The sequence below is a fragment of the Balaenoptera physalus genome (genome assembly GCF_965194825.1).
Source record: "Balaenoptera physalus genome assembly, chromosome: 2".
NCBI classification, from domain to species: domain Eukaryota; kingdom Metazoa; phylum Chordata; class Mammalia; order Artiodactyla; family Balaenopteridae; genus Balaenoptera; species Balaenoptera physalus.
The window spans coordinates 34,306,131-34,321,520 of NC_138883.1; the positions used below are offsets into that span (position 1 = coordinate 34,306,131).

The 15,390-nt window shown below is 36.0% G+C and overlaps 1 protein-coding gene across 2 annotated transcripts in view; it reads right to left on the bottom strand.

Annotated features, from left to right (window-relative positions):
- The window catches only part of RAD51B (RAD51 paralog B), a 648,001-nt gene that overhangs the window by 579,896 nt on the left and 52,715 nt on the right, over positions 1–15,390 (bottom strand). For both annotated transcript variants that reach the window (XM_082451821.1, XM_082451822.1), the window contains one exon: positions 13,598–13,781. In XM_082451821.1, the coding sequence (XP_082307947.1) occupies positions 13,598–13,781 (184 nt within the window). The remainder of the gene's footprint in view (positions 1–13,597; positions 13,782–15,390) is intronic.

Sequence of the window (15,390 nt, forward strand, 5' to 3'; positions counted from 1 at the left end):
AGAAATTGAGACACAAATGTAGAGAACAAACGTATGGTCACCAAGGGGGGAAAGTGGTGTGGGGTGGGAGTGGTGGTGGGATGAATTGGGAGATTGGGATTGACATGTATACACTGATGTGTATAAAATTGATGACTAATAAGGACCTGCTGTATAAAAAAATAAATTAAATTCAAAAAAGATAAAAACCTTAAATTACATGCTTACACTGAATTCATCTCACAAATATAATGCTGAGCAAAAGAAACCAGACACAGAAAAAGTATTAACTAAATGATTCCATTTATTAAATTTCAAAGATACATAGAACTCACCTCTGGTGTTGTAATAAGTCAGGATATTGGTTACCCTTGATTAGAAGGGGGACATGAGGGCTTCTGGGGTAATGGTCCGTTTCTTTATCTAGTGCTGACTATACAAATGTGCTCACTTTGTGAACATTTATTGACGTATACATTTATAATTTGTGTACTTTTCTGTATTAGTATTATGTTTCAATAAAGTCTGTGTTAAAAAGATTAAAAAAAAAAAAAAAAAAAGAAGAGTGACTGAGATCCAAAGAATAAGTGAGTGAACCAAGTATAGGAGGGTTAGGCAGTAACAGCAACCAACAACAGAACAGCTAGAAGGGGATACAGCCGTAAGACATGATTTTTCCTTTTGAGGAGCTTGCAGCCTTCTGAGGAAAAACAAAAAAAAACAGGAAGAGAGAGAGAAAATATACCAAGCACCTGGAATGAGGTAACTACTAAAGTTAATGATTAACGGCTACCTCTTACTGAATGTGTCAAACATTGTACAAAGAACATTACAGACATTGTCTCATTTAATCCTCACACCCCTATGAGTCAGATATTATTATCCCCATTTTTCAAATGGGAAACTAAGAGTTCGAACTAGGATAAATAACTTACTCAAGGTCATAAAACTAGCAAACAATGAAGCTATGATTCAAACCCACACCTACCTCCAAAGCCAGTACTCTTAACCACCCAGAACCAGGGTAGATAGCATTGAAGATGATGGGAATTAATCTGATGATGGTACTTAATACATATTGAAAATGGAGCCAGGTAGATTTGCTGAAAGATGAAGAGCAGCATTTAAATTGAAGAGGTATTAGGTAATATCTACAGGACCAGACAACTAAATGGAAGAGATCCAGTGCATCAAATAGAAGTCCTCTTCCAGCCCCTGTTTTCCTTCTCCAAATGCCACCAATGGAGTTTCTTAATGAGCTTCCAGAGCCAATTTATGAACATAAAAGCACCCCAACACACTCTCTTTTTTTAACTTTTTATTTTGAAATAATTTTAGATTCACCAAATAGTTGCAAAAAGAGTACAGGGAGTTCCAATATGCTCTTCACCCAGTTTCTCCTAATGTTAACATCTTATATAATCATAGTACAATGATCAAAACCAATAAATTAAGGTTGATGCAATACTAATAACTAAATTTTGCCAGTTTTGAGCAATTAAGTTAAGCTCCCATAAACATTCTTGCACCTATCTATTGATGCCCCTGTGTGTCAGGGGTCTCTAACACCACTTTCTGGCTCAATGATTCACTGAAAGGACTCACAGGACTCAGAAAAGCTCTTACACTCAGTTATGGTTTAGTACAGCAAAAGGATACAGACTGATATAAGCAAAGAGGAAAAGGAGGATGAGCAAAGCCCAGGAGAAACCAGGTACCAGTTTCCAAGTGTCATCCCACAGTGGAGTTGCATGGACGTGTTTAATTCTCCCAGCAATGATGTGTGACAACACATGTGAAGCAAAGTCAACCAGGAAAGCTCACCCAAGTTCTGGTGTCCAGAGTTTTTACTGGGAGTCAGTCACATACTGTGCAGGGCCTGCATGACTGACCTTAGCTACTGAGATTCTAGTCCCCAGAGCCAAATAGGTGTTCTCCATAAATCACACTGTTTGCATAAACTACCTGATTCAACTGGTATTGTGTGGACCAAGGCTTCAGGCATACAAAAACACTCTTATTAAGCAGAATATTCCAAAGGCTCTGAGTTCATTTCCCAGGAGCTGGCAGTCCTGAAGATAAGACTTCCGTGGGAATATGCTGGGTTTGAGCAACCCACCCCAGCTGAGTTAATACTTTCCTACACAACCTGTGAATACATTTCTGGGTTATCTCATTCGTTTTAACAACACAGTATTCCATTGTATGGATGTTCCACCATTAATTTAGCCAATCACCCACTCATTAATCTTAAGTTGTTTCTAGCTTTTTGCTCTAGTCAACAATAAAAACAGGGACTTGGGACTTCCCTGGTGGCACAGTGGTTAAGAATCCACCTGCCAGTGCAGGGAACACGGGTTCAAGCCCTGGTCCAGGAAGATCCCACATGCCGCGAAGCAACTAAGCCCGTGCGCCACAACTACTGAGCCTGTGCTCTAGAGCCCACAAGCCACAACTACTGAGACCTCATGCCACAACTACTGAAGCCCGTGCGCCTAGAGCCCGTGCTCCCCAACAAGAGAAGCCACCGCAATGAGAAGCCTACGCACTGCAAGGAAGAGTAGCCCCCACTCGCCGCAACTAGAGAAAGCCCGCACACAGCAACAAACACCCAACGCAATCAAAAATAAATAATAAATTTATTTTTTTTAAAACCAATAAAAACAAAGTTTTATAAATTATAAAGAGCTACACAAAGGAACGATATAATTTTTCTAGAATTATTCTCACTAACTAATGAAATAAAATAAAGGTTTAGTCTAGTCTATGAGTTTCAGCCACCTGAATGAATATAGGGTATCTTTAAGGATAATCTGACTTCAAGTGTGAGTTAGCAAACACAAGGCACTTATGAAAAACAAAAAAAAATGTAAAAGACTTTTCTTACCTCATAGAATTCCCACAGTGTTTGCTTTCAGTAATTAATATGAAAGTAATCAAAGTAAACCAAAAATTATATGATTTCTGAAAAATCATACAGTAACATTACACAACAATAAAATGTAACTCTAGAGTTTTAATGGCTTAGTTACATATATCTAGAGTGTAGGGTTTCTATTTCACAATTAGAGAAACTTCATTAGGCTTTCACAGAAATGCAAGTCCTGAATTTTTACATTTATGACGAGAATAAATGTTAAAATTGGGTTCATACATATCTTTTCCCTCGATCTCACAAGTCATAAACATTCTATAACAATTTTGTAATTAACAAAACTTTAATTATTTTAAACGCATTGGCCTAGCTTCCTATTTATTTTAATTTTCAATATTTATTAGTATCTAAGATAAGTCATAATCCTATAAGTTAAACCCACTTTGCATGATGGGACAGCTAAAAGTAAAAGAAGAGAAATTCTGGCCCATATGAAATTTACCATTAAACTGAGAAAAAAAATATTTTTATGCTTTTGTCAAATAATAATAAAAAGTTTAACCTTGTAATATTTGCCTCAAAACAAAAACAAATAGTTTCCACTTGCCAAAGATTTTAAACCCTTATGTCCTTAAAATATGATAATAGGGAATATACATTTTAATTCATTTTTCTAAACAGCTTTAAATATTTTATGAGCATTAATATTTCAAAAGAAATCGCATTATGCAATAAATTAGAGCAATGCATTTTCTCAAAAAACATACAATCAATAACACAGACAGAAACAAGAGAAAATCAAGAAAACAGATGGCAACAAGAGAAAAACCTGTCAAAACCACATCTCAGTAAAATAATTTGGATTTTAACAACTTTCAATGAAAATAAGACTTTTCCTTCTTAGAATGTTTAAATAGTATATTCAAATTTTTCTTGATATACCAGTTTTCTAAATATTGGTAACTGGTACTAGTTCCCTTACAGCAGAAAACATTTGTACAATATCAAGAAATGAAGGTAAAAGAAGATAGAGGGGAAAGAGACAGGAAACTTCAGTGCTACTCATATACCAACAACTGAAGTTACCGTGTTGAAAATTCTCTGAAACAGTAAAAATTTAGATCTCGGCATTTTGTGCACTTTTCTGGTATTTGTACGGGCCTGTTCAGGATGCATTGGAAGCATTTTCAAAGAAGCACCACCATCATTCTGTAGATCTCAGAAAAAAAGAGAATCCTACTGTAGGAAAAAATCTCAGAACTGGCACCCAAAAGATCTTACATTCTACCCATTCATCTGCCCTCTCCTATGCTAAAAATAGGAGAACAAGTAAGGTCACCTCTCGGCCTCAGTGTCATCTATAAAATGAAGGAGCTAATCTAAATGATCTTTAGACCTTAAGGTCTAAAGGTCTTTTTTGGCAAGAAAATCTCATTATTTTAACCTGATACATAATTAACAATATGTATAATAACTGTTTTGTATGATATTTAGAAATCAATGATAACAAGCAACATAAATAACCATAACCACAATTTATTTTATACAGGTAATATTTAAATTCTTCTCTTATGTTATTTTCATTAATTATAAATGGTTTTAGAGCCTACTGTTTTTTCTAATACTAGCATGGACACACTTTAAAAAGACAAAGATCTTCTATAATGGAAAAGAATCTGAAAAAGAATATATACATATATGTATATGTATAACTGAATCACTTTGCTGTACACTTGAAACAAACAAAACATTGTCAATTAACTATACTTCAATTTAAAAAAAAAAAAAGACAAAGGTTTTTCATCCTACATCCCAATAGCAGAGTGTCCCTTAAACTTCCCCCACAAAATTCAGGAAAAAACTTCTACGAGACTAGTACAACTGTGTTTCTCAAACTGTAGTCGGTGAACATATTCAAAGTTTTGTAAATTGTCTCTGAGAATTTTTAAATTTTATATTTCCATTTCAATGATAGCCTCAAAATATTAGTATAGGCATTTTATAATTAAAAACTGCCAACAGATATTAATGTATATTTTCAATCAAGTGATGTCAAGTGGTACAACTTTAATTGTCAGAGACTAATAAGAAAAAAGTAATGGCAGAATTCAAACGTAAATGCATTCATGCCCAGGTAAGGGCCAAATGATGTTACCCTTCCCAAACAGAAGAAGGTTTTGTAGTAGTTCAAAGTTGAGTCATCACATGAACTACAGTAAATACACCTACACACACACACACACACACACACACACACACGCACACATATAATTCAAAAGAAGCTATAAGTTATTTATATTGCAAGTGATAATTTAATTTAGCAAATGATCATCTATAACATTAGAATAATTACTTTGAATAGTATTGTTTATTCAATACAACCCATTTTTATGGTTTCATAAGTATGATTTAATATGAAGAGTTATTAGCTAGTTTTATAGTTCTTTTTTTTTTTTTAAATAGATACAAATCTGTAGCTATTTATAGTGGACTTAGGGTTTTCAAGAACTGATCTTTAGATGTTGACATTTGAACATCTACTTTTTTTTTTTTTTTTCCAAAGTTTAGGGCTGCTCTGTTTATTTATTTATTTATTTATTTATGGCTGTGTTGGGTCTTCGTTTCTGTGCGAGGGCTTTCTCTAGTTGTGGCAAGTGGGGGCCACTCTTCATCGCGGTGCGCGGGCCTCTCACTATCGCGGCCTCTCCTGTTGCGGAGCACAGGCTCCAGACGCGCAGGCTCAGTAATTGTGGCTCACAGGCCCAGCCGCTCTGCGGCATGTGGTATCTTCCCAGACCAGGGCTCGAACCCGTGTCCCCTGCATTAGCAGGCAGATTCTCAACCACTGCACCACCAGGGAAGCCCCTATAATTCTATATATTTCTGTGATATTATAATAAATCTGAAGTCAGAAATGGGGGTTAAGAGCATATCACTTGCATTTAAAAGGGGCCAATGCCTTAAACTAGTTTGAGAAAACACTGCTTTATGAGCAGACTGCTCTCGTACCTTTCCTCCAAATTCCTTAATCTACTGGTAGTGCCAGCCCTGGGTCTACGGCTAGAGAGAAAAGAGAAGGGTCCAGATCAGGGGATGGCAAATTGGGGCCCATGGCCCTCTATCTGGTTTTGTAAACAAGGTTTTATTGAACTATAACCATACCCATTCGTTTACAAATTGTTTATGGCTACTTTTATGCTACCATGGCTGAGTTGAGTAGTTACCACAGAGACATTAGGGCCCACAAAGCCTAAAATATTACTATCTGGCTCTTCACAGAAGTTTACTAACCTTTGGCACAGTTAGTTAACAGGGCAAAATGAGTATGGGCTCACTGGCATCTGAAAGTCCTGGAGCAAACAAGTGGGAAACAAAGTATTACTGTTTCTAGAAGGAAATAAGACAATAAGATTCTCTGATTTATAAAAGGAAGGTGTTAAATATTAGATATAAGGGCTCCTTACAGCTTTTTTTATTTGTTAAGCTGTATATGAGCCTCTGTGCTAAGTATATTTAATTCAAAAGAACAACCAATTACTACTATAAGGGAAATACTTTTTTAAGTACTATCCTCTTTTCCAAGGATCTACTGAAAAATGGGCACTATCCCAGTTTTAAAGTTGGGCATTACTGGACTTCCCTGGTAGCACAGTGGTTAAGAACCCACCTGCCAATGCAGGGGACACGGGTTTCATCCCTGGTCCGGGAAGGTCCCACATGCCGCAGAGCAACTAAGCCTGTGTGCCACAACTACGGAGCTCGAGCGCCACAACTACTGAAGCCCACGTGCTTAGAGCCCGTGCTCCGCAACAAGAGAAGCCACCACAATGAGAAGCCCACGCACTGCAACAAAGAGTAGCCCCCGTTTGTCTCAACTAGAGAAAGCCCATGTGCAGCAACACAGACCCAACGCAGCCAAAAATAAAATAAATAAATAAATTTATTTTAAAAATAAATAAATAAAAATAAAGTTGGGCATTATTACTCTCACTTTACACATTAGGAAACTGAAAAACAGAAAAGTAATTAAGTTATAGTTATACAGGTAGTAAATGGAGGAGTCTGAATTCTAACCCAGATCTGTTTGGGTTGTTTCTGGTGTTTGGTGATTATGAATTACACTACTAAAAACATTTTCAGATTTTTGCATGATATATATCATTTATTAGGGTAAAAAAAATACCTAGGAGAAAGATTGCTCAGTCATATAGTTAAAGTAGATGTTTAACTTTACAAGAAACTGTCAAAATGTTTTCCAAGGTGGCAATACCATCTAGCATTTCCGTCAGCATGTAGGAGAATTCGAGCTGCTCTGTATCCATGTATCCTTGTCAGTACTTGGTATTGTCAGGGTTTTTGCTTTTGTTTTTTGAACCATTCTAATAGGTGTATAGTAGTATTTCATTGTGATTTTACTTTGCATTTTCCTAATGACTAATAATTTTGAGCACTTATTTGCCACCTGTATATCTTCTTTGCTGAAGTGTTTATCCAAATCTTTTGCCCATTTTTTTGCCCATTTTTAAAATTAGATTGTTACTGAGTTTTCATAGTCCTTTATATTTCTAGTTACCAGTCCTTTAACATATGAGTTGCACAAATATTATCTCCCAGTCTGTGGCTTGTTTTTTCATCTTCTTAAGTATCTTCAAAGAATAGAGATGTTAATTTTTTATGGTTCTTTTTTTTTTTTTAATAAATTTATTTATTTTTGGCTGCATTGGGCCTTCATTGCTGTGTGTGGGCTTTCTCTAGTGTGGCGAGCAGGGGCTACTCTTCATTGCGGTGCACGGACTTCTCATTGTGGTGGCTTCTCTTGTTACAGAGCACGGGCTCTAGGCGTGTGGGATTCAGTAGTTATGGCACGTGGGCTCAGTAGTTGTGGCTCGCGGGCTCTGGAGCACAGGCTCAGTTGTGGTGCACAGGCTTAGTTGCTCTGCAGCATGTGGGATCTTCCCGGACCAGGGCTCGAACCCGTGTCCCCTTCATCGGCAGGCGGATTCTTAACCACTGCGCCACCAGGGAAGTCCCTGGTGCATATTTTTAATGTCATTTAAAAAATCTTTGCCTGGCCCAAGGCCACAAATATTTTCTCCCATGTTTTTTTTCCAGAAGTTTTATAGTTTTAGGTTTTATTTTACAGTGTGTAAACCATTTTGAGTTGGGTTTCTATAATAGTGCAAGTCAAGATTTGTTTGTTTTTTACATATGGATATCCAATGGTTCTAGCACAATTTGTTGACAAACTATCCCTTTTCCATTGAATGACCTTAGCATCTTTGTTCAAAATTAACTGACTGTAAATCTATGGATTTATTTCTGCACTCTCTATTCTGTTCCATTGATCTGGTGTCAATCCTATCACCAATACAACACTGTCTTAATTATTGTGGCTTTCTAGTAGGTCTTAAAATCAGGGAGTGTGAGTCTTCTAACTATGCTTTCCTTTTTATAAATTGTTCTAACTGTTCTCTATCTTTTGCTTTTCTACATAAATTTCACAGTCAGATTGTTGATTTCTACCCAAAAGCCTACTGGGATTTTGATTGGGATTGTGTATTGAATTACATAGAGCAATTTGGAGAGGATTAACATCTTGACACTGGTGAGTATTCAGTCCATGAGCATGGTATGTTTTCATTTATTTAGGTCTACTTTGAGTTCTCTCATCAATGCTTTATAGTTTTCAGTATGAAAATCTGACATATATTTTGTTTCATTTATCACCAAGATTTCATGGTTTTGGTATTCTTATTAATGGTATAGGTTTTCAATTTCAGTTTCTAATTGTTCACCACTAGCATATAGAGAAACAATTAATTTCTATATATCGATTCTCATATCCTGTAATCTTGCTAAAATCACTTGTTAAATCTAGTAGCTTTTTGGGTAAAATCTTTGGGATTTTCTACCAAACATATCATATTGTCTATGAATAAAGATAGTCTTATTTCTTCTTTTCTAATCTAAATACAGGTATACTTAAATTCTTTTTCTTGCCATATCACACTGGCTAGAGTCTACAATACACTGTTGATTAGAAATGGCAAGAATAGGCCATCTCTGCCTTATTCCCAATCTTAGGAAGAAAGAATTCAATATTTCACCATTAAGTATGATGTTAGCTGTAGTTTTTTAGTAGATGCCCTTTATCAGGTTGAGAAAGTTCCCTTCTACTCCTGGTTTGCTCAGAGTTTTCATCATGAATAGCTAATGAATTTTGTCAATTGTTTTTCCTTCCTACATCTACTGAGATGATCCTTTTTTTTTAATGTGTTGCTGTAGTAAATTTTATATCTTAATGTTGCATTCAAAATCAATGAAGCATTCCTGAAATAAGCTGTACTTGGTCATGATGTAGTTATCTTTTTTATTTATTGCTGAATTTAATTTGTTAATATATTTTAAGGATTTGTGTATTTATGTTCATGAGGAACACCACTCTGTAGTTTTCTTATAAATTTTCTGGAAGGTTTGTATAGAATTGACATTATTTCTCCCTTAAATGTTTGATAGATTTTACCAGTAAAGACTTTGGACCTAGCATTTTCTTTGTGAGATTTTTAATTACAGATTCAACTTCTTTAACAGATATAGAACTATCCAGGTTATCTCTTTCTTCCTCAGTAAGCTTTGATATTTTGTGTCTTTCAAAGAATCTGTCCATTTCATCTAAGTTATCAAACTTACTGAAATGAAGTTGCTCATAACATTCCCTTATTAGTCATTTAATATTTGTAGGACCTTCAGTGATATCCCCTCTTTCATTCTTGATACTGCTAATTTGTTTTTCTCTTGGTCAGTCTGGGGACAGTTTTATCAATTTTATTAATCTTTGCAAAGAACTAGCTTTCTATTTCATTGATTCTTTTCTCTATTGTTTCCTATTTTTAATTTCATGGATTCATGCTTTTATCTTTATTATTTCCTTCCTTCTGCTTATTTTGGGTTTAATTTGTTCTTCTTGTACTTTTTACAAGCTTAGATCACTGATTTGAAAACTTTTCTTTTCCAGTATAAGCATTTAATTAAATAAACTTCCCTCTAAGCACTGATTTAGCTGCAATCCACAAATTTTGATATGTTGTATTTTCATTTTTATTTACTTCAAAATATTTTCTAAGTTCTCTTGTGATTTATTCTCTGACTCATGGGTTATTTAGAAGTGTTTTTGTTTAATTTCCAAATATCTGTGGATTTTCCAGACATGTTTCTGTTATCAATTTCTAGTTTAATTCTCTTGGGGTCAAAAAACACACTTTGTATGATTTCTATCTTTTAAATATGTTGAGATTTATTGTATGTCCCCAAATATGGTCTATACTGGTGAATATCTCATGTGTACCAGAAAGGAATACGTATTCTGCAGGCATTTGAATGGAATGTTTTGTAAATACCGATTAGATGAAGTTGACTGATTATGTTATCCAAGTCTTCTGACTTTCTGCCCATTAATTCTATCAATTACTGAGAAAGGATGTTGAAATCTCCACACACGCAGGCATACTTGCATACAAACACACATATAATCGTCTTCCATATCCATGGGTTCCATATCTGTGGATTCAACCAACCATGGATCAAAAATTCTCACTTGGAGAATTTTTTTTTCTAATCTATGATACATTTTACTTTTTTATTTTTTATTAATTTTTATTGGAGTATAGTTGCTTTACAATGCTGTGTTTACTTGGAGAATTTTTGATGCAAAACCCTGGACACAAAACCCACGGATAAGGAGGACCACCATTTTATATAAGGGACTTGAACATCTGCAGATTTTGGTATCTGCAGGGGTCCTGGAAGCAAGCCTCTGCAGATACTGAGGGACAACTGTACATACCATACACAAACATATACACAATGTGACAATCAAAATTAAATACAAATTATATTTTAAGCTTTTTTCCCACCTTTTAAAAGCACTGAAAGTTCACTGTAGAGAAATATTTAAATTCAATGAAGTACTCAACCCACAGCCAAGTTGGTTTTACTCTTTACTCTCATTTGAATGAAGATAACTAGAGTGTATCAAAATGCCAGGCATCCTGGCCCTATCCACCATCTCAGATCCACAGCCAAAGAACAGGCTGGAATGCTTGGCTTTCTACCCAATCTTCAGAGGCCATCAGACATTCGCTTACCACAGTTTTACTAAACTGAGATAAATCTCTTCTAATTCCTGGCTCTGTGACACTATCTAGATCTCTAAAGCCTTTTCCAAGTTTAAGAATCTTAAGAATTCTTTTTCTTCCTATAAGACACCAGTGTGAACTGAGTCCAGCTCCCATATAATAAGATTCTGCCATCTAAAGTTACATTTTATTACTATTATAAATAGCAAACAATATTAAAGATAGGATCAAAGTAGAGATAAAAGCAAATAATAAAATTTAAGTTCAGTATAAACATACATAAGATTAAATCAAGTCTAAGAAGAAAAGCAGTATCTAAATTCATACATTCAAAAACATTTACTGAGTGCCTACTATGCGTTAGGCACTATTCCTGGTACTGAGAATAAAGCCATGAACAAAGTAGACAGAATCCTTTTAACCGTACTATGGGGTGGTGGGGACACACAAACAATAAACATAAATATATAATGCTAGAGGGTGAAAACTATGATGGAGGAACATAAAGCATAATAAGAGACATGGAGAGGCAGGGAGTGTGGTTAATACTTATATGGTCAGGGAAGCCCTCACATAACAGGAGACAATATGGATAATGGATATAGAGGAGGGATATTCCAGGCTGAGGAACAGCAAACACTTCTTGGGGCAGGAATGTTTGTTGGCACGTTTAAGTACCAGGAAGCGTAAGGTTTGCTAATTTGAAAGGTATAATGAACCAGAAAACAACACACCTTTTAAGGCATTTACTTCCATATGAAGCCACCTATTCAAAGTATAGCATAAAAGCTTAAAAGTTTATGATTTTCCATTTAAGTGAGGTAATTAGGCTAGGAAAATTCTGAGATTTCCTAAAGGAAGTATTTTTCAAAAGCCTTCTAAAACCAATACTGATTTGTCAGAAAAACCAATACCATACTGTGTTACATGAGTACACGTTATATTCTGCATTTACCTCTGAACAGAAAAACAAAGGCAAAGACAGAAGGATATGCGGATACTAAGTACCTATTCTTTCAAAGGGTTCTATTAAAAACAAAGAAAAGCAGAGCCCCTTTCTCACTCAGGAAAATAAATAATCACCTCAGAAAAAACTGAAACACATTAGCCTACAATTACAATTTAAAAGCAAACAGGGACTTCCCTGGTGGCGCAGTGGATAAGACTCTGCGCTCCCAATGCAGGAGGCCCAGGTTCCATCCCTGGTCAGGGAACTAGATCCCACATGCGTGCCGCAACTAAGAGTTCGCATGCCGCAACTAAGAGTTCGCATGCCGCAACTAAGGAGTCCTCCTGCCACAACTAAGACCCGGCGCAAACAAATAAATATTTTAAATAAATAAAAACAAACAAATATAACTTTTAAAAAGCGAATTTTCATATTTTACACAAGATTAAGTCAGACAACAATATGAATAAAATAAACATATATACTTAACTTTTCCACTCAATCAAGTAACTCTATAAAATATTTTTAAATTCCCTTATTCTCCTTGACCAGGGAAAATATGGATTTGAATTTGTCCTTTTAAGCAACCATAATAAAATTTAAAAGATAAGCATCATCCAAGATAAGCTTTACAGCACTCTATTCACCGGGAATTATACCATATAATCCAAAATATGAATTTAAAAGCCATTAAAACATGTAGAACTTTTTGAATGCCCTATTTTCTCCCTCGACTTCTTGCTTAGGTTTATAAATCTCAAAGGCTATGTGGTAGTTTCCACTAACAGTACATATTCTCTATGTTACAAAGATCCAAGGTTTTAATTTTCCAAACAAATCTAAAAATTATAAAATCATCACTAAATTTCATCTCAGTTTAAGGAATTTTCCTATCTTCTGTTGACATGATGCATGGCTAAAATTGAAAAGCCTGACAATGCTAAATGTTGGTGAGACTTCAGAGCAAGTTGCACTCTTCCACACACTGCTATGGGAATATAACTTAGTACTCATGTATGCCTTGTAGCTTACCCACCACAAACCCTTGCAATACACCTCATCTTCAGATTTCCTGATCACAATTCCCACTACTGAAAGTCATGCCAAGAGTAATTTTTCAAGTTTTCCTTACTTACGCTTTCATTACTATCACTCCAAACACCCTAAAAAATCAACCTCTGGCTTTTGAAGCAAACCAAATCCTATGGTGTACAAAACAGCACTGAACACAACATCTAAACCTTAAATACTTATAAAACTGACAACTTCCACCATAAAAAAAAAAAAAAGCTGTATAGAAATAGACACAGACAATTTCATGGAGTTTTAATACTTATTACTTATCTCAGTGTGATAAAAGTAATACAAAAACATGCACAAAGACTAAACAATGAGAGAGAAGAAAAGTACTGACTATAGGAACTTTGGAAAACAATATTTAAATCTTCTTAGGCTCAAATTGTGAAAAGGACGAAATAATCTCAAGAGATGAACAAATTTTAGAAGATGGTGGTATTTGCTATAGCAATTAGACTGTGCTACCATTAAAAAGTCATGTTTTAATTTCCTTTTAATTATATTATTTTATAAGTTAGTGAAAATACAAAAGAAAGGAAAAAAAGAAAGAAAGAGGAAAAAAAGAGAAAAAGAAAAACTTACTGGGATTGAAAATTCCTCAGCCAAATACTTCAAAGAGGCTGCTTCTCTTGCCAAGAACTTGTTCCTTTCTCTCATGTTGCCCTGAAGTTGTGTATCAAACTCCTTTCTTACCACAGAAGCAACAGAGTCGATAATCACAAGTTTAACTCCTTTTGAAATAATTTCTTCTTCCAAGGATTCAATCCTGTAAAAGCAGAATTTATAAAACAGTGGATAAATTTAAGGTATAATTTAAAAAAATAAACATGGAAGCGTTAACTACCTTTAAAACAACAAATTATTCTTCCCTAAGTTACAGTAATTATTGCAGATAGATAGTCAATAAACATACATTATTTTCAGCTCTTCTATATATATTGCACTCTTTTGGAAATAGGCCAAAATGTTTTCATTTAGCTTCACTCCTTGGTTTCCTTTTTTTTTTTTTAATCAAACATTTACCTAATCTACCTCAAATGTGAAACGTGTCGATATTTATTTCTCTTCTGACAATTTGTATCAGCTCAAATGTAGATTTTACTGCTTATCCACTTTTCTTTTAAATTTATTTATTTATTTATTTATTTATTTATTTATTTATTTAGGCTGTGTTGGGTCTTTGTTTCTGTGCGAGGGCTTTCTCTAGTTGCAGCGAGCGGGGGCCACTCTTTATCGCGGTGCGTGGGCCTCTCACTGTCGCGGCCTCTCTTGTTGCGAGCACAGGCTCCAGACGCGCAGGCTCAGTAGCTGTGGCTCACGGGCCCAGTTGCTCGGCGGCATGTGGGATCTTCCCCAACCAGGGCTCGAACCCGTGTCCCCTGCATTGGCAGGCAGATTCTCAACCACTGCGCCACCAGGGTAGCCCCCTTGGTTTTCTTATGATACTGCTAAAGCTCCAGTTTAGAGCAAAACTGCTTGCTGTAGCCAGGCTCCAAAATGCTCCCCATTTACTCCCACCTCCTGGTATTCACATCCTTGTGGAGTCCCCTCCCACACTGTACCAGGGTTGTCCTGTGGACCAATAGCATATGACAAAATGACAGTACACCGTTTCTGAGAGTAGGTTGTAAAAGACTACAGCATCCATCTTGGGCTCTTTCTTACTTGCCCACTCTCTCTCAGAGCACTGGCTCTGGTGGAGGCAAGATACCATTGTGGACCAAAAATGTCGCCTGCCACATCAGTAAATAAAGGATGTTGAGGCCATCAAGCCATCAGCCACTGCAGCTGCCCTGACTGTGCACCCTGAGGGAATTCAGGATAGAGAAAAGCAAGATACTGGCCCTAGACAGTTAAGGTGCATATCAAAGGAATGATTTCAATGAGCCCAGACTCTTTCATCTTCCCATACATAGAAAAGTGCTAAATTCATTAACTCAAGATGTTTGTTTTTTCTTTAATTAACAGTAATTTTCTGATGTTCCAATTACCTTGTTTTTGTTGCAAAACCTCCTATATCCTGGCTTCTCCCTTACCTCTTTGGAGCAGTCCCTCAGAGCTATCTGAGAGGCTGCCTCCTGGGCTTAAGTCCTCAGTATGTCTGCTGAATAAAACATAATTCTCAACTTTTAGGTTGTGTGCTTTTTTTTTCAGTCAACAACATGCTGTAAGCAGCCCTATGGAGAGACCCACATAGTGAGAACTAGAGGCCTCCCCAGGAAGAAAGGGAGGCCTTCCAGCAACTACATGAATGATTCTGGAATTCTCTAAGATTCTCCAGCCTCAAGCGACCCTTGAGATGACTACAACCCTGGCCAACAGCTTAACTGCAAGCTCTTGAGCAACCCTGAGCCAGAAATACTCAGCTAAGCCAT